We start from the raw sequence: 24306 nt of genomic DNA, 5'->3' as shown, positions 1-24306 counted from the left end.
CCTCCTAGTTCCCCTGACCCTAATGGACAGTTTAGCATGGCCAACCCACTTTCCTGCCCATCTTTGAACTGTGGGAGGAGACTGGAGCACCCGAAAGAAACCCACGCAGACACAGGGAGAATGTACAGACTCTGCACAGGCAATGACCCAAGCTAGGAATCAAACCCAGGTTCCTGGCTTTGAGAGGCAGCAGCGCTAACCACTGTGCCACCATGCCGCCCCAAACAGATGCATCTTATCTGTAACCAGCCTTTCGCACTCCAGAGCAGGAATGGTCATCCCTATCTCTGCCAGATGGTGCAGGATGTCAAGGCAAAGACTGTCATTAACCAACCAGACCAGCACAGTCCTGAGTATTCAAACACAAGAAAGTATTCAGAAACAATAACAGAAAATGCAGGAAAACCTCAGCAGGTCTGACAGTATCTGTGGAGAGAGAATAGAGCCAATGTTTCAAGTCAGAATGATCATTTGTCAGAACAGACTATTCAGATTTGGATTTCACCTTGAATCCCCCTTCTCCCGTGGCGGAGTGGGGTTGTCCATTATCATTCCAGGTTCTGGAAAGCCCCCAGATGTCAAACCAACCTACTGCCCACGACTCCTCCAGTGACAGTGGATGAACGATAAGCAATCTGAGAAGCCTCTATTACCCACTATCGCGATGGTACATCTTGTCAACACAACAACCACTGCGCAGACAGTGCAACTTCCAGCCAGCATGTAACCACAAGGGCTACTGGAACCTGGACCAGTGTCTGTCACCATCAACAACAAAAAGCAGAAGGGAGCATACCACTAAACCTTCTTCTCGTCATAGGAACACTCTTCGATAGCCTCAGAGGGCTCGAGATGGCCTGCCTGGAGAATAAAAACGGCACTAAGGAGATGAATATCGGTGTTCATCTTCCCCATAGGTCACCACTGAGAGTCACAGGAACCATGCACAGATCAATGCAACAGTGAAACTGACCAGGCGTGGGTCAACATAGAACAATGGAAGAAAAGGATGAAAGCATTTCCAAATACCAGTCCAACCTTCAGGCCAACAACTAGAACAAAAACCAACAGAGTCTGCCACTCCTCTGGTAGAACAACGAGCAAGATGCAGACGGCACGGTGGTTAGCACTGCTATCTCAGAGCTCCAGAGACCTGGGTTCGATTCCCTGCTCAGGCAACTGTCGGTGTGGAGCTTGCGCATTTTCCTCGCGTCTGCGTGGGTTTCCTCTGGGTGCTCCGGTTTTCTCCCACAGTCCAAAGATGTGGTGGTTAGGTGCATTGGCCGTGCTAAATTGCCACTTAGTGTCCCAGGATGTGCAGGTAAAAGGGGTTAGCAGAGTAAATACGGGCGATTATGAGGATAAGGCCTAGGTGGGATTGTAGTCGGTGCAGACTCGATGGGCTGTATGGCCTCCTACTACACTGTAGAGTTTCTATGGTTCTAAGATTCTATGGAAGGGTTATGAGGCCTCCAGATCATCTGAACCTCTAATTCAAGGACTTAAGTCGGGGATATGGGGGTGGGTGGGGTGTGGGGAGGAGGAGGAATAATGAAAATGGTGGTAATGCTAATACTGTAATAGAAATAATGTGGAAAGCATTTAAGCTGTAATGATAAAGTAAATGCGTAAGACTGAAAGTAACTCTATATCCATAGGATAAAGTCTTGTGGAGGGTGGGCGGGTGTAGTATAAGTGTGTGGCATATATAGGGTTAATGTGGGACTGAGTACAGGACTGCCCACATAGTGATGTAAGAAGAACATTACCCAGACCTATGAGCTTTGAGATTGGGCGTGGTTGTCATTGGCTCAACTGCAAATCCCGGAGCTGGTCAATAAAAAATAAGAATTAAAGTCAATAAAAGAAATAAACCCAGACCTATGAGCAAAGAACAAAAAAAAACAAAGAACAAAATCAGCCCGAGAAACAGGCCCTTCGGCCCAACGAGCCCACGCCACCATCTCAACACCACCAGTCCACCTCTCTACTCATGACCCCTATCTAAAGTTTTATGGCCATCCAGATTGAGGGAAACTGATTTAGGGACAATTTATTCCTGCCAATCAGCCTAACAGCACATCTTTGGGGTGTGGGAGGAAACCGGAGCACCCGGAGAAAACCCACGCAAGCACGGGGAGAATGCGCAAACTCCCATCAGTGCAATATTGGCTAAAGACACGTTAATACTAACAGATAGAGATGTCATCTTGCCTTTACCTTTATTGTATAATTATACAGTTACAAAGTAGTTAATAAAAACTTGCTGTTAACATACATAAGAATATGAACACTTGCTCAACTGTATGGACTCGAAATGTTAACTCTGTTTCTTTCCACAGATGCTGCCAGACCTGCTGAATTTACCCAGCATTTTCTGTTTTTGTACCATTATGACAATATTGGCCTCGGAAATGCAGACGTCCCAGAATGATATCAGGGATTAAAGGGTTAAATTACGCAGACAATGGTGGCATGTATTGCTTTGAGTTTGGAAGCTGCTGGATTGATCCAATGTACATGTTTGAGATAGTGAAGGAATTCAAATCAAGTGCTGCGGTTGTGCAGAAACGATTCCCTCTGCTGGGAGAGTGCTGTCCAAGATGGCAGCATCTTTAAATGAGAGTTTATTGGGAGTGAAATCTGGCAGCAGGCTTTTCACACAGAGAGTCTCGCAAATCTGCAAATCACTGCTCCAAAAAGTTGTGAAAATTTTAAAACCAAGATGATGTATTTTTGTTTAGTTAGGAGCATCAGGGGATTTGGAACAAAGGTGGGTGAATGGAGATGAGGTGGTCATTAAGTTAAAGTCTACTTATTAGTCACAAGTAGGTTTATTTGAACACTGCAATGAAGTTGCTGTGAAATTCCCTTACTTGCCACATTCCAGCGACTAACCAGCATGTCTTTCAGACTGTGGGAGGAGCACCTGGAGGAAACCCATGCAGACACAGGGAGAATGTGCAAACTCAACACAGACAGTGACCCAAGCCAGGAATCGAACCAGATCCATGGCACTGTGAGGCAGCAGCGCGAACCACTGTGCCATGATGCCACTCCTAGGCATTACTTACTGGAATGGGTAAGCAGACTCAAAGGGCTGAATGGCGCAATGCTGCTCTTTTAATGATTGGTGAGTGAGAATTGGTACCTAACACACAACTGCTGACCCTTAAACTCTCGGTGCCATTTCACATTCACTTGAGTATCGATTGGCAGTGGGCGGGACCTCCATCCACCCTTGCAAGAAAGTCCCGCCCATGAGAGCTGCCAGCTAATCAGATTGGCTGACAGCCCTTCAACCCGGTCAGGCACAGCCCTGTGGTAAGGAGCAGTGCTGTGGCACTCTTCCTGGGGGATGGTGGGGGTGGGAGGGGGAGGCATTCACTGTGTTGGGGGGGGGGTTGTTGGGGGCTGGTGGGGTGGTGGAGAGGATGAGAAGGTTGCAGAACTCCAATATCTCAGGGGACAGGGATCTGCCATCCTTACCTGGTCTGGCCTATACGTGACTCCAGACCTGCAGCAATCTGCCCTCTGAAATGACCAAACTAACCATTCATTTCAGGGGCAATTCAGGATGGGGCAATAAATGCTGGCCTTGCTAATGACACCCACATCCCATAAAAGAATAAATGGGCGTTGTGGTAAATGGGATATTAATAGAGGGGGAGTGTTGGCTGCACAGGTGAGGTTATTTGCAGTGGGCACTACAACAGATTCTGTACGTTCTGCATACCGTCATTCATCATCCTCTTCAAGGTGTCCTTCAGGGTAACATTATCTCTTCTCAAGGTTCTGTTGACATCTCTCAGAAGCTCAATCTCCTGCTCCAACTTTGATAACTTGACGTAAAGTTCGGAGAGCTGATTATCGCCCGTCTCCTGCAACTGGGCAGAAAGTCTGACTGTGAAATGTGGAGTGGAATGTTTGTTGGTTCTTATTAAGTTTCCTGTACAGATTGTGTATCACGAACGTAATCTGGTCAGTCAGCAATTCTTTCCATAGTTTTAACAAAATGGGCGCATTGTCGAGAATAAAATGTAGAAATTCCAGCCATCTTGTTTTTCTGGATGTCTGGCGATAACAGATCAATTTAATCAAATTATAATGTTGTTGGCTATTATTTTTCACAAAGCATTAAGAATAATTTCTAAACTGTATCATGAGTTGGCGTTTAGAAGCTAAAATAGTAACTGCTTTGGTTCCAAGTTAGGACCTTCTACATTCCATCTCATGCTTTTCCTGGGAGTGTGTCCCACACTTTGTGCTGTAGTACAAAAAATTAACGGATGGAATATGCTAATATTTGATATAGGTGACGATGTGTCACTGACTTCAGTCAGTGTTAGACTCTCAAAAGAGTGAGGTTGGAACACCAAGTCCAGGAGGCTGACTCTGTAATGTATTGAGATGTAATACTGGTAAGTATGTACCAGTGTGTGTACAGTCTGTGTAATGAACACGAACAACACCTCCAGAGTCCACAGACAAGAAAGACTCTCTCAGAACACGTTAGCTTTTCCTAACTTTGATCTGGTTTTTAAGGAAAACCTCTTGTCGTAGAATCCCCAGCAGCAGAAACACTTTCTCTCTATCCTCATAATTCCTCTCAACATCTGAAAAATCCACAAGCGTCGCTCCCTTAATCTTCTATATAGAATTATATGTGATATTCCCTCATATTCACACCCTTGGAGCTCTAATAACATCCAAATGAATCTGTGCTGCATCCTTCATAGGCCAATATATCTTTTGTAAGTATCCCTGCAAAGAACTGTACACAGTTCTCTAGAGATGGATAACGTCTTATGTAGCATAACTTCCCCCACACCCCCAACCCTCGCCTTTTATATACTAGCCCTCAATTTATAAAAGGAAACTTTCCATTAGCCATTTTGATTATTTAACCCATCAATATCTCTTTGTATCAAAGCTCCGATGAAGGGTCACCCTGACTCGAAATGTTGGTTCTATTCTCTCTCCCAACAGCTGCTGTCAGACCTGCTGAGATTTTCCAGCATTTTTCTGTTTTTGTTTCAAATTCCAGCGTGTGCCTTTATCTTAATATCTCTTTATAATTTTACACAATGTCTACACAAACACCAATCCTTTTGCCATTGGCAAATTGCAATATATGCAAAATATATATGAGTCAGCTTAAATTTAGCACAATCCACTCCAAAAGCCAACGGACCAGTTCAAAATAGGTGATGTCAACTCTTGCTACTTTAACCTCCCTCTTCCGAACACAGCCCTCCTCAGGGAAGCAGTCGGAACCATGCCAATTAGGAGGCTGACATGAACTCAGTCCCTTCATGTATTAGGTGATCAGCTCCTGTTACTGTGCAGCTATACCAGAGCACTCAAAATAAATCTACTGGGATACACTTGAGAGAAGCAGGGTAATGGTACACTCACCACACGACTGGGTGCTGGTGGTTTCACGTAGTCAATGATGATGCTGCCTTCATCAGTGAGTTCAGCGTCACCGAAAGAGGAACTGATTCCTACACAATCCTCTTCACAGCATGAGAAAGCAACAAAGCAGAACACCATTACCCCACACACACACTCACATTTGGGGTCAACTAACACATTGATCCTAGTAGGTCAGAACATAAGAACATAAGAAATAGGAGCAGGAGTAGGCCATCTAGCCCTTCGAGCCTGCCCCACCATTCAATAAGATCATGGCTGATCTGCCGTGGCTCAGTTCCACTTTCCCGCCCTCTCCCCATAACCCTTAATCCCCTCTCTTATCAAAAACCCATCAACCCGAGTCTTAAAAATATTTAGCGAGGCAGCCTCCACCACTTCAACGGGCAGAGAATTCCAGAGATTCACCACCCTTTGAGTGAAGAAGTTCCTCCTCAACTCCGTTCTAAACCGCACCCCCCTTTATCTTGAGGCTGTGCCCCCTAGTCCTACTGTCTTTTTTGAGCGGGAAGAGTGTCTCCACCTCTATCCTATCCATCCCATTCATCATCTTATACGTCTCAATGAGATCTCCCCTCATTCTTCTAAACTCTAACGAGTACAAGCCTCATTTATTCAGCCTCTCCTCATAGCTCAATCCCCTCAACTCCGGTATCAGCCTAGTAAACCTCCTCTGCACTCCCTCCAAGGCCAAAATATCTTTGCGCAGGTGCGGCGCCCAAAACTGCACACAGTACTCCAGCTGCGGCCTCACCAATGCCCTATACAGCCGCAGCAAGGCCTCCCTACTTTTATATTCAATGCCCCTCGCTATGAAGGCCAGCATCCCATTCGCCTTCCTGACCACCTGCTGCACCTGCAAGCTGGGTTTTTGCGACTCATGCACAAGGACCCCGAGATCCCTCTGTACCGTCGCCTGCTGCAGTTTTTCGCCCCGTAAGTAATAGTCCTTCCTACCATTATTCCTACCAAAGTGGACCACCTCGCACTTGCCAACATTAAATTCCATTTGCCATTTCCTGGCCCATTCGCCCAGCCTATCTAGATCCTTCTGCAGACTTTCCACACCCTCTGCACAATTTGCCGTTCCCCCAATCTTGGTGTCATCAGCAAATTTCGACACCCTACACTCGGTTCCCTCCTCCAGATCATCTATATAAATGGTAAATAGCTGAGGCCCCAGCACCGACCCCTGGGGCACTCCACTAGTCACCAACCGCCAATCCGAATAGCACCCGTTGACCCCCACTCTCTGCCTCCTATTTGACAACCAATAATCAGTAATCGTGTTACGTGCAGTAGAAGGAAAACAAACCACTATCTACTGCCAAGGTCTTTCCGTGAAGTAAATCGATCGGCCAGGCAAAGAGAATGCTAGCTAGTCTTGTTCATCTGTGTCGTTTGGAATTGCATTGTCAAAACTCAAACCCAGTTAAGACCTGTAAATTTTCTCTCCCAAAGTGCCCGTGGGTCACCTGACAGATTTGGTGGATGTTTTTCATCTTTAATTTATTTTAAATTTTACATTTATGTCTTTATATTTATTTACAGGGTGAAACATTACAAGCCTTCTTATTGCCTTCTAACACAATCTTCATAAGTGCCTCCTTCATAGGATCATAGAATCCCTACAGTGCAGAAGGAGACATTCAGCCCATCGAGTCTGCACCCACAACAATCCCACCCTGGCTCTTTCTCCAAATGTTTACCCTGCTAATCCCCCTGACACTAAGGAGCAATTTATCATGGCCAATCCAGCTGATTTTCACATCTTTGGACTGTGGGAGGAAACTGGAACAGCCGGAGGAAACCCACACAGACATGGGATGAATGTGCAAACTCCACACAGACAGTGACCCAGGCCGGGAATTGAACCCGAATTCCTGGCACTGTGAGACAGCAGTGCTAACCGTTGTGCCACCGTGCCTTTCCTTCTTACCAGCTCAAGTAAAATCCCAATTAGTGCCCTCCGCTCGCAGATAATTCAATACAAAGGCAGCAGTGCTAGAATGTGACCCATACTGCAATGCAAACTGCAAATAAGTGGGATATCTGCTTCATCAAAACCTTTCCTTGTGATCTGACCTCCCACAACAATACCTTGTGGATCCTATAATAGTGCAAATAATTTCTGTTACATTCATTACTCTTGACCTAAAATCAGAATCCTGAATGGACAAGAGTTTTCTAAACTTAAATCTCTTTCCCGGGGTGTCATACTGTGAGCTGGTGCACACCTTCTCTCCTATACTCTCTGTACTATAAGGGTGTTCAGCCATGAAAGGGTTAATGAGTAAGACTGGAGAAATAGCACCACCCACATGATGATGTAAGAGACCAAGAAGGGGAAAGCTCGTGGTTTAGACTGTGTTATACCTATAATCGTGTCTATCTGCGCATAGCAATATTCCTTCAATAAACTAATTATTGTTCAGACAACTCTGTGGGTGGGATTTTACAGCCTCATTCATCCCAAAGCCGTAAAATCCCACCCGAGGTCAATGGACCTTCTCACTGTCCGCTCCCCACCCACTCCGATTCCATGGCAGACAGGGTGGTAGAATTCCAGCCCATGTCTCAGCAGTTATTACTTAGCCAGTCACAACCAACACGTAATACTCCCCCCAAGGTCCTTCCTCTTTCTTATGTCAAATACATGCAGGCTTTTTATCTTTAATTACCTTGAAGACCCCACAGATCCAGGACCAGAGCGTGGTTCTGTAGGTAGCTCAGTAGCTCCTGCGACACACTTTTGACGGTGAACTGCATCACTTGATCTACTCTGGCATTTACATTGTTCCAGACAGGTTTAGTGTGGAAAGGGTGTGGGTGACTCAACACATGGTACCTGGAGGGAATTAGCACACAGTTAGGGAGGGAATCTCATGGAACCTGCAGGGATGGGACACGGGCGGGTTGACTGAATGAGGAAGGATGCGAAATTTCGATTTCTGAGCAGTGTTGAGATGTAGAGGTGACATCTGTGGGCATTTGTGGTGTAAAATATACAACACCCAGCACAATCCAGCATGAGGCCTGGTACATCACAAACACACCACTGATTGTATCTCTACATCGCAGGCCACCATCGGAAAATCAAAATTTTGTATCCCATCCAATTCAGTTAACCCCAGCGGCGCATGACTACTTATTACATCAAATGATTAGCTTTAATAAAGTCCTACTTCTGAGATAGAATCAGTGATGCATGAGGTATCTTCACACCTGGTTTACACGTGTTGAAAGATGGTGTACCCCAGTTGTTTCCAGATGTGTCTGAGGTCAGCGGTTTTCTTTGCTGAACTCCAAGGCACAAAGGAGGACAACAGGAGAGTAACTCCTCGCATGGTGGCACAGTGGTTAGCACTGCTGCCTCACAACGCTAGGGACCCAGGTTCAATTTCCAGCTTGGGTCACTGTCTGTGTGGAGTTTGCACGTTCTCCCCGTGTCGGGGTGGGTTTCCTCTGGGTGCTCTGGTTTCTTCCCACAGTCCAAACATGTGCAGGATAGGTTGATTGGCCGTGCTAAATTGACCCTTCCCATCGGGGGATGAACTAGGGTAAATGCATGGGGTAATGGGGATGGGGCTTGGATGGGATTGCAGTCGGCGCAGACTCGATGGGCTGAATGACCTCCTTCTGAAGTGTAGGGATTCTATGAAGGCTCAAAACTGGTGAGGGCAAGTCTGGAGTGAGGGGAATTGGAATGGGGATGGGAGCATGGAAAAGTGGAAGGGGAATACACAGGAAGGATAGGGTAGATTTAGGGGCATAGAGGACTGAGTGGAGAGAGCCTTGTGTCCTGGATGTGGTGGGAAAGATAAAGGGGACAGTTGGTCCAGATACAAAACTGAGGGGTGCTGTCAGTACCATCTACATGTGGGTCCATCTCTGGTTGCTGCTTGGTTGAGTCCTTATAGAGCTTTGAATTCACCTACATTTTAATGATTCCCTCTGAGAGTGATCTCGGATAATGCATAGCAGGGAAGACCAACCAGGTCTGTGGCTTCAGTCACGTGCCACAGAATGGCAAGTACAACACTGGACACTAACATGAATATTTATGGGACAGAATTCCCTGGAATGTGAATCCAAAAGGGATAACTGATCTGGTAGGAAAAGAACTGGGGAATTTGGGAGACACAAAGTGTTGGATACGCCCAAACTTTGGGACCATCTGACAAGGTGGCGATGTTGTGTACCAGTTTGTCTGTTCCTCTGGTTGGTCCATAGAGGTCCATCAGCCTGACTGGTACCCATTGACCGAGCAGTCATAATGTTTCATTCCATAATGAGGGATGTTCTCACCGAATCTGAATTCCTCTCTTGATGTTCTGTTTCAGCCATTTGATTCCCAAGCATTGAATGATCTGAACTTGAAAATCCAGCCTCTGGCCCAGTAACTCTGTGGGGTCAATGAGGATCCCATCTTCTCCCAGGGGTCTGGAGAAAAAAAACGAAAACTTATTTAGGACTCTTGAAAACAAATTGAATAAAGGGGCGTTCGCAAACCAAAACAAAAGCAGAAAATGCTGGAAGAACTCAGCAGGTCTGACAGCATCTGTGAAGAGAGAAAATACTGTTAATGTTTCGCATCCATACAACTTTTCTTCAAAGTTAAAGAAAGGGAAGAGTGCGGTGGATTAAATACTGTGTAACAGAGGGTGGGGGAGCTGGAGAAGAGTAGGTCAGTGATTGGTGGGAGCAAGGAGAGGAGGAGAGATATCAAATCAACACAGATCAGCTAGATAGTCAGTATCTTCTTACTGTGCCTAACCCAATACAACGCCAGCATCTCCACATCAGTGGGGCAGGGATAGGGAGAGGATGGGGATTGGTTTTGTACTGGGACAAAAATGCTTTGGATATAAAAAAAGGATCAAGATGAAAGGTCACTGTCTAAAGTTGTTGAACTCAATGTTGAGTTCTGAGGGCACAGTAAGAAGTCTCACAGCACCAGGTTAAAGTCCAACAGGTTTATTTGGAACACAAGCTTTCAGAGCTCTGCTCCTTCATCAGGAATACTGAGGGCTGGAACGTGCTTAATCGGAAGATGAGTTGCTGCCCCTCCAGTTTGTATGGTAAGTGTCATTGGAGCATTGCAGCAGGCCAAGGGTGGATATAGGAGCAAGGTGCTGAGTTAAAATGGCAAATGACAAGAGGATTGGGGTCATGCTTGCGGGCTGAGTGTCCCACAAAACTGTCACACGTTAGAATGTAACAAGTGACAACATTGTATTGGATGTAATCTGACCAATGGGAACAAGATGTAAGGGTCAGCTAACCCAGTAAAACATGGAACCAATTACAGAGTGATGTAATAGTTGACCAGCTGATCCATTATAAATGAGGAACTATGTAGACTTATGGAGAGCTTGGAGTGACGCAGGGTGAGGCCCCAAGTTTGGAGTAATGATGTCTCTTTATTAAACCCTCTCTCTGATTTCTAAGTTGGATTAAGTTGTGTTGTATTTTCATTAGCTGCATTTTGAAGACATCCTTCTGAAGAAACAACCCAGATTGTGTTCAGTCTCCCCAGTGTAGGGGTGAATGCATTGGGAGCTGTGAATATAATAGATTAAATTGAAGTGAAATGTTACTTCACCTGGAAGGAATGCTTGGGGTGTTGAACAGTAAAGGACAGGTATAGCTCCTTCTCTGATTGCAAGGGAAGGTGCTGTGGGTGGGGGATGGGGAGTTGGACATAATGAAGGGGTAGACTGGTGTGTCATGGAGATAGTGGTCCCTGTGGAAAGCTGATGTGGGGTGGAGGGGGGTGGGCAGGGGAGCTATGGGGGGATGGGCAAGGGCAGTGGGTGAGGGCGTGGTGGGGTGTGGTGGGGATGGGGAGGTGAGTGTGGGGGAGATGGATATGGGGGTGGGGGGTGAGGGGATGGGCAGAGGATGGTGTTTAACGGTGGCATCATGCTAGAGTTGGCAGTAATGGCAGAGGAGAAACCTTTGAATTTTCCCCTTGTGGGGTGGAAAGTGAAGGTAAAGGGACAAGATTAGAAGTGGATAATCGTGTGTATGTGACTAAGTGTGTATAAAAATGTGACCTCATTGTAAACATTCAGAATCAGCTGTGGATTCCCCAAGATTGATTCTTGCCTGTTGTATCAGGATAACACTTTGAAACCAGTCCCTCAGTCTTTTATGGAAGTGACTGAGTTATTTCACAACACCCTGTATAATCTCTACCTGCAGGGAATTGTTGCAGCAGGGAATACTTTCCCACCAGGAGGGGCTGGGGCACAGACCACTGCTTTCAGCAAAGTGGACAAGATGTCGCAGACATGATGGGCTGAATGGCCTCTTTTTGTGCTGTAGAACTCTATGACTAAGTACAAAGTGCAGCACAGGATCAGGCCCTTCAGCCCTCCAAGCCTGTGCCGATCATGATGTCCTAATCAAACTACAAAAAAAAACCGTTCTGCCCTTATCCGGCTCGTATCCCTCTATTCCCTCCTTACTCATGTACCCGTCCAGGGCTATGGGGAGAGAACAGAGTAGGATTCATTGTAATGTATACGGAAGAGCCAGCACAGATACAATGGGCCGAATGGCCTCCTTCTGTGCTGTAATTCTCTGAGAGATGTATCTGTGAGAGATATTTACTGTAGTCGAGTGATTTTATTGTTAGCTGTCTTATAAGCTTTCATCTCATTCGCTTTGGTACTGCCTCCCAGGCTCAAAGCAGATGTGCAACGTATCAGTACGCATTTTGACTTGAATGATACTTTTGAAAGAACAATACAAGTGTCCGTTTAGGAACTTACTGTCCAGTTGGGGAGCATGGCACCAGGTTCATCTGTAAAATGGCCTCCTCCTCACCCTGGGAATTGTGAAATTCCACATGTTCTTCCAGTGTAATACAATAGTTCAGAGACTGGAGCCAGACATATGCAGTACCTAAATGGACTGCCTCAATAGGGTCCCAGAATGGATCAGTCTCTCTGTCCACAGAAATCTTCTCCCCATCTACAAAACGCTGATAAATGTCCTCCATGATGAACTTTCTGTTCACAAACTTGGCCCTTGACCAGATCCACACCTGTTACAATGGAGAATAAACTGGGATCAGTCCTTTCAATTCATTGCCCAAGGATATGCTGTGTATCTATTGTATTTACGTATATACGTGCATGCTCTAAACTTATTTCAGCAACAAAACTGTTCTGTTCAAACCTGGGAAACTCAGCAGTTACTGTGTGTATAGGGTCACATTTAGTCGGGAGTGAGAACTTGCTTAAATGAGTGGTCATTTACTCCAAGAGATGGGAGTCTAAAAATCTCTCATCATTTGATGATGTTGGGGGGGTAATCTGCTCTGAGGTTTTTGACAATGTTTCTCTTGTTAATTCACCAGGAGATCCATACGCAACATAGATTTACACAACTGTCTATCGATAGTTTCAGTTCAAAATTTACCCTGTAGCATTACACTCATAGCTAGGGGTGTAGAGAAAGATCAACTTAATGTAAGGTAGGTCCATTCAAAAGTCTGGCTCAATCATTCTCACTTAAGCCCTTTGCAAGAGAGCAAAACCTTATTCCTGTTGACTAACCCAACAATTCAATCCAGGGGTAATCTTTTTGACATTGCCTTATCCATTGCAACTTTTCTCCTTTTTTACTCTTTCAGTGGATGAGGGCGGCGCTGGCTGGGTCAGCATTTATTGCCCCTCCCTAACTGCCCTTGAACTGAGTGGCTTGCTAGGACATTTTGGAGAGCAGTTAGGAATCAACCACATTGCTGTGGCTCTGGAGTCACAGACCAGGTAAGGATGGCAGATTTCCCTCCGTAAAGGACATCAGTGAGCCAGATACGTCTTTACAACAATTGACAGTTTCTTGGTCATGATTGCTGAGACTAGCTTTGTATTCCAGGTTTATTAATGGACCTTTAAATTCTTCCAGCTGCCATGATGAGATTTGAACCCATGTCACAAGAACATTGGAAAAGCAGACAGCATAATCAAGGACCCTACACACTCCGGGTATTCTCTGTTTCACCTTCTTTTGTTGGGAAAAGATACAAAAGCCTGAAGTCATGTGCCAACAGACTCAAGAATAGCTTCTTCCCTGCTGCCATCAGACTTTTGAATGGACCTAACTTATATTAAGTTGATCTTTCTCTACACCCTAGCTATGAGCCTAATGCTACATTCTGCACCCTCGCCTCTCCTTCTCCCCTATGTACTCTATGAATGGTATGTTTCAGCTGTACAGCACACAAGAAACAAGAGTTTTCACTGTATCCTAACATGTGTCAATAATAAATCAAATCAAATCAAATCAGATCAGGTATGAGCACATTCCTTTGTACCTGCTGAGTCAATATATTTGTCACTTTCACCATCACCTCCTTTACCAGGTCATGGCCCCTGGAATCTGTTAATGCCAGGTTCTTCACTTCCAATTCAAACTTGAGATCCTGGGATCGAGCAATCGAAACAGTTGTTCAAACATCAACAAAAACGCATTCAAACTTTTCAATAACTAACAGTCAGCTTGAGCACACTGTCACACCACTGCAGTGCTCCACATCTGGGATGTCCTCTTTCATATTAGACATTAACCTGAGGCTATATCTTTTCAGATTTCGGATTAAAATAGCAAACACACTTTTTATATTGATTCATGGGACATGGATGTTGCTGGATGGCCAACATTTGTTACCCATCCCTAGTTGTCCTTGAACTGAGTGGCTTGCTTGGCCATTTCAGCGGGCAGTTGAGAGGCACATTGCTGTGGCTCTGGAGTCACATGTAGAGCAGACCCTAAAGGACATTAGTGAACCAGGTGGGTTTTTCTGATAATTGACAATGGTTTCATCAGTAGACTTTTAATTCCAGATTTTTTTTAATTGAATTTGAATTCCACCATCTGCTGTGGTGGGATTCAAACCTGGGTCTCCAGAACATTAACTGAGTTTCTGGATTAATAGTCTAGCAATAATACGCCGAGGCCATTGTTTCCCCACAGGTGGATAGAAAAGATGGTGTGGCAACTATTCAAAGAAGAGCAGAGTATTTGGTCTTGGACAACAATCATTAAAAACATCATTAATTGAATTCATTAATCCATTATGGCTTCAAAGTTATCTGAGGAGTCCAGAACTAGGGGTAATTGTTTGAGGATACGGGGTAAACCTTTTTGGACTGAGGTGAGGAGAAATGCCTTCACCCAGAGTGGTGAATCTGTGGCATTCACTCCTACAGGAAGTAGGTGAGGCCAAAACGTTGTATGATTTGAAGAAATTAGATATAGCTCGGGAATCGGAGCTGGTGAGGGGTGGACAATGGGAAGGTCCATTGATCTTGGGTGGCATTTTCCATTCTTGGGTCAAGCAAGGCCAGAAAATTCCTCCTCCTACATTTCTATGTTTCATCTTTACTCTAATTGTAAAGAATTTTGGGAATCCCTGAGGATGTGGGTAGCATTATGTAAATGTAGGTTTTCACTCTATGGCAGTGTTTGCCAGCCTGGATGCAGGAGGAGGAAGATTGTGAGATACCCTCGGAAGAGAAGTGGAGAGATTACCTTATTTAACTCTTTGCTGATCTGGTTTGCTTCCGCTACCATAGGTTTCACTCTGATGTAATCAAGGAACACAGCAAGCACACTCGGGTTCACCTTCTCGTTTTGCCCTGCAGGAGCTGGTCAGGGGATGGTGAGAAAGTTAGTGGGACCACAAAGTGCAAGCGGTAGTTACATATCACTTTTCCCAGCCTTAAATCCAATATTTGGTACACTTGAGCTGATTAAAACATGACTGCAGTGTTAGCAGAAGGAAATGTAGATATACGATTTAATGTAATCCATAGCATTTGTCAAGGGTTATAATCCCTTCATGGTTTATATTAAGTCTATTAGAAAAATGATCAGGAATCAGTTACTGAGGATTCCTGAAATTTGTGTAAAAACAACAGCGCCAAAACTTTGTGTTATTTTTAACTAGAAAGTTTATCACATAACAGTTGACCTGTATAAAGATTTGCTCATGGGATCAGGCTGCCTTTATTATGCATTTTCATTACCAATAATCTCTGCAACTGAGAGGCTCCTTCTAAAGGGCAGCACAGTGGTTAGCACTGCTACCTCAGCGCCAGGGACCTGGGTTCGATTCCTGGCTTGGGTCACTGTGTGGAATCTGCTTGTTCTCCCCGTGTCTGTGTGGGTTTCCTCCAGGTGCTCTGGTTTCCTCCCACAGTCCGAAAGATGTGCTGGTTAGGTGTATTGGCTAAATTAGATGTATTGGCTAATATGCTAAATTCTCCCTCGGGGTACCCGAAGAGGTGCCGGAGTGTGGCAACTAGGGATTTTCACAGTAACTTCATTGCAGTGTGAATGTAAGCCTACTTGTGACTAATAAATAAAATCTTAAGAGACAACCATGTTCCGCAGGATTGGAGTCACGTGTAGGCTCTAACAGACACAGGGTAATCGGACAGCCATTTTACCCGAGTGTCATTAACAAACTGATTGCAGTTGGTTTTACAACTTTCTACGGCAGGTTTTGAACTCCTGACCTCTGGATTACTAGTCAGAGACCATAACCATAACACCAGCACATCGCCAGCCTCCCCTGCCGCTTACCAAGAGCATCTCTGTCGAAACCTTCCACGGCAGCCAGCTCTGACTGGAAAAAATCATAGTCATATTTGCTTAAATCCTCAGCGTTCCGCTCCTGTGGCAGTCCCACGTAAAGGTAGGTGCTGTTGGATCCCAGAATAACTCGATCCTGAGGTACACAAAGTTAAACAAAGGCTTGTCATTCATGAGCTGCCATGTTTTCTGATAACGTAACATTACCTTGGGCAAAACGTAACAATTCACTCCCATCATCTATTCGGAACCTTGTGGACACAATGGGTGGGATTTTCTGGACTTGCTCGTCCTGAAACCAGGAATTTCCATGGTCCCTCCCTCGCCCAGTCCAATTCCCATGGCGGGTGGGAAATTCATCCCAATGTCCAGGATTTTCCACCCCTTCCTGCCAGTGGGATCTTCTGGTTCTGTTGAAGTCAGTGCGAGATCCCTGCCAGTGGAACGGAGAATGTGGTGGAAGGCCCAAAGTTTGGTTTTTCCACCGGTGTGAATTTGCAGCAGGATCTTCCGCTGGTGCTCACTATGGTGGATATGGAAACCCGCTGGAGGCCAGCGTCAACCTCCTTTCCATCCTTCTAATGGGAGGCAGGTGGAGTCCTGACCACCTACAGCTGGATTCTCCACAGCAACAACAGGAAAACACATCTGGAACAACCTGGCATGACATGTTGGAACCCGCCTGGGCCTGACTCCAGAGTTCAGGATGGAGACCACCTGCAAGCCTGGCCCTGGAACACCACAGCAGTGGGTGGGGGAGAGAGGAGCATTTGCAAGTGGACATTCCGGATTTGGTGGACTGGAGGGGTTGGGTCCATCTTCCAGCCTCAGAACATTCAGGGAGATCCATCTCCTTTTTCAGGAGGTCAATCTTGCTTCCGGAAATCCATCTTCATTTTCAGGTGACCCACATTCTTTCTTCTATAGTGGGTCAGTGATGGTTCTTCCAGTTTAGTGCTTTCACTCTGGGACTTCTAATCTTTTCTACAAGTACCTTGAAATTTATGGAATTGTGATCACTGTTCCTAAAATGACCCACACTGAGACATCAATCCCCTGTCCAGGCTCGTTTTCCAGAACCAGGTCTAAGATAGCCCCTTCCCAAGATGGACTGCCTACAAATTGCCTCAAGAAACATTCTTGGACACACTGAACAAACTCTGCCCTGTCCAAGCCCCACCACTAAAGGAATCCTAATCTATATTGGAGGAGTTAAAATTGTCCTTCACAACAGCCCTGTGGTTTTTACACCTTCCCATAATTTGCTGATGTATCAGTTCCTTCACACTGGCTGTTGGGAGGTCTGTGGTACAATCCCAACAGTGTGGTTGCATCACTCCTGTTCTCGAGTTCTACCCACATGGCCTCACTGCATAAACCCACCAAGGTGGCCTCCCTCTGTATCGCTGTAACATTCTCCCTTATCAGTAAAGGTGGTGGTGAGCTGCCTTCTTGTACTCCTGGAGTCCCTGGGGTGTAGGTGCATCCACCATGCTGTTAGGGAGGGAATTCCAGGATTTAGACCCAGTGATTGTGAAGGAACGGTGATACATTTCCAAGTCAGGAAGGTGAGTGAAGGGGAACATCCGGGTGGTTATGTTCCCAGGTATCTGCTGTAATTGTCCTTCCAGATGGTAATGGTCATGGATTTGGAAGGTTCTGCCTAAAGAATCTTAGTGAGTTGCTGCAGTGCATCTTGTAGATGGCACGCACGGCTGCCACTGTTCGTAGGTGTTGGAAGGAATGAATGTTTATGGATGGCTTAGCAATCAAGTGGGCTGCTTTGGCCTGAATGTTGTGAGTTTCTTGAGTGTTGTTGGAGCTGCACTCATCCAGGCAATTGGAGAGAATTCCATCACACTCTTGGCTTGTGGCTGACTTTTATATCCACCAAGTTAGGCAGATGCGGTCTCAGTTCAACATCTCATTCAAAACACAGCACTTTCAACAGTGCTGCGCTCCTTCAGTGGTTAGCACTAGTGATTAGCACTGCTACCCCACAGTGACAGACCCAGGTTCGATCCTGGCTTTGAGTGACTGTGTGGAATTTGTACATTCTCCCTGTGTCTACGTCCAGATGCTGTGGTTTCCTCTCTCAGTTCAAAGATGTGCGCCTTGGTAGATTGGCCATGCTAAACTGCCCCTTTGTGTCTCAAAATCTGTAGGTTAGGGGGATTTGTAGGATAAATAGGTGGGATTAAGGGGATAGGGCTGGAGAGTGAGCCTGTGTTGGAGAGTTGGTGCAGACTCAGTGGGCCAAATGGCCTCCTTCTGCACTGTAGGGATTCTCTAAAGTGGAACATTAATCTGGATTTTTATGCTCAATGTCTGTACCCAAAACCCTGTGATGTGGAGGTGCGGGGGATACTATGGCTGACAGATCACAATGCGATGCATCAGTCTGCATGAAGAACTAAGAGCAACTGACTTACCAAATGTCTAAGTTGAACTTTACTAAGGACAGTGACCCCGTTTATAGTCACTTTAGCTTGTCCATGTGGCTCCAGAGTTACTTTATTGTCCCGGTTTGTGATGGTGACGTGTTTATCAGCAATACTGAAGAGGAAAAATAATCTCATTTATTCAAGCCTCATTTATTCAAGCAATAAAGACCTCACAATACATACTCCACTATATTAGAGCATAACCCACCATAGGACTATAGAACTTCACAATACAGGAGACCATACATCCCATTGTGGGCAATGCTTGTGCAATTTACTCACAGCTTTGCATCTTTGCTTCAAATATTTAGCAAATTTTCTATTACAAAATGCAATGGTCCCTGGGACATTCACTCTCATAAAGTAACTCACGCTTTTCACAATCACTGACTCCACAAACAAACCTTTCCCCTTGTTTGCTCTATTAAGTTCATAATTTAGTAAAAATCTGACTGGATACGAATGAGAAATACACTGAATTTCCTTCTTAAAAGACCTCATGGTGGCACAGCGGTTAGCACTGCTCCCTCACAGTGCCAGGGACCTGGATTTGATTCCCGGCTTGGGTCACTGTCTGCGTGGAGTTTGCACGTTCTCTCCGTGGGTTTCCTCCGGGTGCTCCGGTTGCCTCCCACACTCCAAAGGTATGCGGGTTAGATGGATTGGCCATGCTAAATTGCCTCTTAGTGTCCAAGGGATTAATGGGGTAAATGCAGAGGTTTACAAGGATAGAGCCTGGGTGAGATTGTTGTCAGTGCAGGCTTGATGGGCTGAATGGCCTCATTCTGCACTGTAGGGTTTCCATGAAGAAAGTAAAATATTAGTATTTTATGATCATTAAATCTATGGGTGTAAATAGCCCCTCATTTACATATTATCATTTTCAGTAATTTAGCTATTGGACTGGTACAATGCTGAATATTCCAACTGACTATCAAACAGCCTGCAAATATTCTTTTTAAAAGATTCCACATACCCGAGTCCTTTAATTACGATAGCGTGTGAGAAATTACTGGATTGTCCAATGACCGTCTCTCCTGAAACAAAACAGGGGCAATCTAAAATAATCAGCACATATCAGACACACTGGCGAAGGTAAATCATTTGTTAAAATCAGTGGACCAAGAACAGCGAGGGTCCACATTTGAGTCAACATATGGGTCATATAAACCTGCACTCTATCCAGCTATCATTTCAAAGCGTGCAAACTGAATAGAGTAACGCAGATTGGCGAGATACTAAAATGCAGATCTTATTGGTCCCTAATTGAACTCTATATCCATAATTTTAAAACAATTCTTTCAGAGGATGTGGGTGCTACAGAGAGGCCCAGCATCCATTACCCATCCCTAACTGCCCTTAAACTGAGTGGTGTTCCAGGTCATTCCAGAGGCACAATAATTGCCAATCTCATTGCTATGGATTCAGAGTCACATGCGGGACAGGTCAGGCAAAGGGTGGCACAGTGATTAGCACTGCTGCCTCACAGTGCCAGAGACCCGGGTTCAGTTCCAGGGTTCACCATCTGCACGCAGCCTCTATGTTCTCCCTGTGTCTGCATGGGTTTCTTCCGGGTGCTCCAGTTTCCTCCCACAGTCCAAAGATGTGGAGGTTAGGTGGATTGGCCATGCTAAGTTGTCCCTTTGTGTCCAAAGAAATGTAGGCTAGGTGGATTAGCCATGGTAAATGCATGGGATTACAGGAATGGGGTGGGGTGGGATGGGGCTGGGGGTGGGTTGGTGGTGGACCTGAGTATAAGGCTCTTTTGGAGAGCTGCGTGCTGGAGGGGGGGAATGGGCCTGGGTAAGATGCTCTTCTGGAGAGTTGGTGCAGACTCAAGGAGTCTGATGGCCTCCTGCACAATAGGGATTCTATGATTCTATGGTCTCCCATAAATATAAACCTAACCATCTGATAAATGGCAGACTGGGAAGGGAAGGGCCAAAAGGAAGAAACATATCGGATCAGTATTCTTCTTTCCCCATTTGATTGTTTTTTCCCTTCTAGGGAGTGGGGGAGGAAGACACGGTGGGAAGTGGTTTGTCACCTGGTTACATCTCCTGCTCCTCTTGGCCCACAAGCAGTGTTATATCTGATAGTCCCCAATGCCCTTCAGCTGTCCATTCTCCTTGGCCCTGGGACATCAGACCTGAAGCAATTAAATGCTAAATTGCCCCTTCGTGTCCAAAGAAATGTAGGTTAGGTCATTTTGGTGTTTGTTCTTAGAGCCTCTCAACGCTCACTCTGACTTTGCATTAAAATTCTCTGCTCCATGGAGCTGAACTGCCTCTTCAGCGACCGGATAGGGGAGCATTAAGACAGCAGCGATTGTCACAAAGATTGTCACAATGATTCTGTGGGAATCAGTTAGCAGGTAATCGTGAAGGCATGGGCAGTTCATAATTACCTGCTAAATGATTCCAACAGGAGAGTTTGAACAATTTGTCACGGGTCAGGCAAGTAACCTGTTCTCAAGAATTTAAGTATGTTCATGAGATGGCTGGCTTCAGATTTCTTTTAACAGACTTTTACATCTAATTGCTTCAGGTCTGATGTCCCAGGGCCAAGGAGAATGGACAGCTGAAGGGCACTGGGGACTATCAGATATAACACTGCTTGTGGGCCAAGAGGAGCAGGAGATGTAACCTGGTGACAAACCACTTCCCACCGTGTCTTCCTGCCCCACTCCCTAGAAGGAAAAAAACAATCAAATGGGGAAAGAAGAATACTGATCCGATATGTTTCTTCCTTCTGGCCCTTCTCTTTCCTTCAGGATCTCTTCTTCCTATTCTCTGGTCAGTATTTTATGAGCTTGCTCAGGCGCGGCTTGTAAAATCAGGCACGAGGCCAAAGGAGAATTAAAAAAAAAATTCATTTGTGGGACATGGATGGCCAGATTTTTTGCCCATTCCTAGTTGCCCTTGGAGGGCAGTTGAGAGTCAACCACATTGCTGTGGCTCTGGGGTCACATGTAGGACAGACCTGGTAATGACGGCAGATTCCCTTCTCTAAAGGACATTAGTGAACCAGATGGGTTTTTCGGACAATCGATAATAGTTTCACGGTCATCAGTAGATTCTTAATTTCAGATAATTTTTACTGATTTCAAATTCAGCCACCTTCCATGGCAGGATTCAAACCTGGGGGCCTCAAAACGTTAGCTGAGTTTCTGGATTAATAGTCTAACGATAATACCACTAGACCATTGCCTCCCCCATGGCGTTCTGTGAGACTTGCCTGTTCCAATTCTGGGGTGGGTGTGCCGGTAAAATGCCGGCCTGTGTCCCAGGTGAACTCCTTCCATTAGGCTTGGTGGGGCAATCAGTGCCCCATACATTTTCAGCTCCCCAGGAAAACCCACATGGTCACTACAAATTCATCTCTACTCCCTCTCCGACTCCTCGGAAATTGGGCTTAATGTTTTAGCTCAAGGATCTTTTACCGGAGCTGGAAGGCTTAAAAAAAAAGCCTTTAACCAACTGCGGAGACGAACACAGGGGAGGCTTAAAAAGAACAGAGGGGGAGAGGATATCAGTGAGAGTAGGAATGATTTAAATGACAGAAGCGGTGCTGGTGGAAGAAACAAAGCTTCAGCTAAATAGGAGGCCAGGAAATAAGATTGCTCATCTGTGTAATTCCTAAAGAAAAGGAACATAGCTGCAGAAGGCAGCTCATCAAAGAAATTAGACTCTTCACTTTTCTTCCCCAGTTTAAAACACACCCACGAGGCTGTCAAAATGAATCAGATCATTTTAATTTGGAAAGTGAATTGACTATAATCCAGGTTAAGATGGAAAGAGCAATGAGAAAGGACAGCTAGAAACTCTGACATGACTCTGAGCACAGGGGTGACAGGTCAGTACCATCTCGGATGAAGAGCTTGATGAAGGCAGATAGCTGTGGGTCCACATTGACATTCGACAGATAGGGGAACGTCTGGGTCATCTGCCTTTCCTAGAAAAACAAATTTATCAAATGGTCAGTAACGTTTCGTCTCGTATTACTTTAACTCACTGGAGGGCTACGTGAATTGTTCAGAGGTACTGTAGAGCTCAGTGTTTTACCGGGAATAGTCAAACTGTGAACTGGGGTGTTATTGGTTGATTGATTGAAAAATAATTCTAGACAGCCACACCATCAGGACTGTCGTGACGCAAGGGAGAGAGGTTCGCAGACATGTGCCTTGCTGAAGATAATCAAATACCATTGTTTCCAGTGTCTGGGGTGAAGGCTGTTGTTGAATAGAATCCCTGACCTTCCCTGTGGAAATCAAGTGGAACAGTGTAGCCATGTAATGCCGTACATAGCGATGGGGAAACGTTTGCGGTTGTCTAAGACGTTACTTTGTTGTACTGAATAGTGAAATATATCATTTTATTTGAGGTATCATTTGCCTGCTAATTCATGTTTAATTTATGTTGACTCTGAGTGGTTTTAAAGTCAAAGTTACAAAAATCACAACTATTGTGGTTTCTTCATTTGGGAGTCCTTTGGTAGATGTGGATATTTTTGTTTGTGGTCCCCGCCCATTCCCCTACGGGAATCTTGACACCATCTCCTCAAGGATAATTAGACACGGGCAATAAATGTTATCCTTGTTAGAGAGTGCTCACTGTCTGCTCAGGGTCACTTCCACCCATTTTCTTGTCAGTTTTTAGACGGTGGTGGTTTGTTTTACCTTCCACTCTCAAGGGCAGGCTCCAGACCTACTCCAGATCGAACGGGAATTGAGCCTGCATTCAGAAGCTGAGCCTTTGTAAAAATGTCCCCGTGAAAATCCACCGTTGTCTTGCCGCATCTCACAAATAACAGACACAAAATATTCAAGCCAGCTGGGTTAAATTGACAGCAACAAGTATGTTCTTGAGATTAGCGCGTCTATAAAAGTAACAAAGCAGCTACTGAAATGAAGACAGATGTTTCCAAGTTGTGAATAGTCTCCTATCTGACTTTTTGTTTTGGACATCAGCCCTTCTCCTCAATGTACTCTTCCCTTTGGTCACTAAGCTCCCTCTACTGCAGGGATCCGGCACCAGAAGCCTTTTTATTTCATTTTCTTTGGACTTGCTCCCTCTGAGCTCCAAGTATCCCGTCTTGCTCCTATTTCATGTTATTCGCAATGTGTTAATATTCCTGTATGAGCCCCGGCACTGAGCTTTGACAGACGGGTTATTTTGCTTTATTCGTTCGTGGGACATGGACATCACTGGTGAGGCCGACATTAGTCCCGAATTGCCCTTGAACTGGATGGCTTGCTTGGCCACCCCAGAGGGCAGTTAAGAATCAACCAGCTTGCTGTGGGTCTGGAATCATTAGTGAGCAGACTTCCGCTAACTGGGCTGGGTGGGTCTTTGTGAAAATCCAGTTTAATGTTTTCCACCATGACTGGCCCAGACTTTTAAAAAATGTTTGTTTGCCACCACCGTGGGAATTGAACTCTGATCACTGTAGATTAGTCAAACCCCAGGATTCCTCATCCAATGGCATAACCACTACGTTACCGCAAAACAGCGGTAGTAAATGGATTTTTGTGGGAACATTTTTTATACTGGCTTAGCTCCTGAATAATCTAATATTTTAGCTGCGGTGTATTAAAAGAATAGGGGAGCAATGAGCCTGGATGAAAGTCACAATGCAAGCTCAGTTCCTGTTTGATCTGGAGTAGGCCTGGAGCCTGCCCTTCAGTGCACACCACCACTGACAAAAAAACTGAGAAGAAAAGGGCTGGGGTGACCCTGAGCAGATAGTGGGCCTTGGGCAGAGCACTCAAGGAATGGAATGTCTTTAGCAGTGATGGGCAGTATGTGGCCTGTCA

At 45.4% G+C, this 24306-nt stretch overlaps 1 protein-coding gene across 1 annotated transcript in view; it reads right to left on the bottom strand.

Moving 5' to 3' along the window:
* kif28 (kinesin family member 28) overlaps nt 1-24306 on the bottom strand; it is a 56949-nt gene that overhangs the window by 5049 nt on the left and 27594 nt on the right. The window contains exons 11-21 of the mRNA XM_080199845.1: nt 22355-22445; nt 19468-19528; nt 18480-18603; nt 16016-16183; nt 14983-15081; nt 13766-13873; nt 12216-12490; nt 9745-9879; nt 8118-8284; nt 5419-5519; nt 3737-3887 (exon numbers count right to left, since the gene is read on the bottom strand). Of these exons, the coding sequence (XP_080055971.1) occupies nt 3737-3887; nt 5419-5519; nt 8118-8284; nt 9745-9879; nt 12216-12490; nt 13766-13873; nt 14983-15081; nt 16016-16183; nt 18480-18603; nt 19468-19528; nt 22355-22445 (1480 nt within the window). The remainder of the gene's footprint in view (nt 1-3736; nt 3888-5418; nt 5520-8117; nt 8285-9744; nt 9880-12215; nt 12491-13765; nt 13874-14982; nt 15082-16015; nt 16184-18479; nt 18604-19467; nt 19529-22354; nt 22446-24306) is intronic.

This window comes from Carcharhinus amblyrhynchos, chromosome 12 (assembly GCF_965287045.1).
Source record: "Carcharhinus amblyrhynchos chromosome 12, sCarAmb.v2.hapA, whole genome shotgun sequence".
Taxonomy (NCBI): domain Eukaryota; kingdom Metazoa; phylum Chordata; class Chondrichthyes; order Carcharhiniformes; family Carcharhinidae; genus Carcharhinus; species Carcharhinus amblyrhynchos.
The sequence above is the reverse complement of the archived record's forward strand: the minus strand, read 5'-3'. Positions and strand labels throughout refer to the sequence as shown.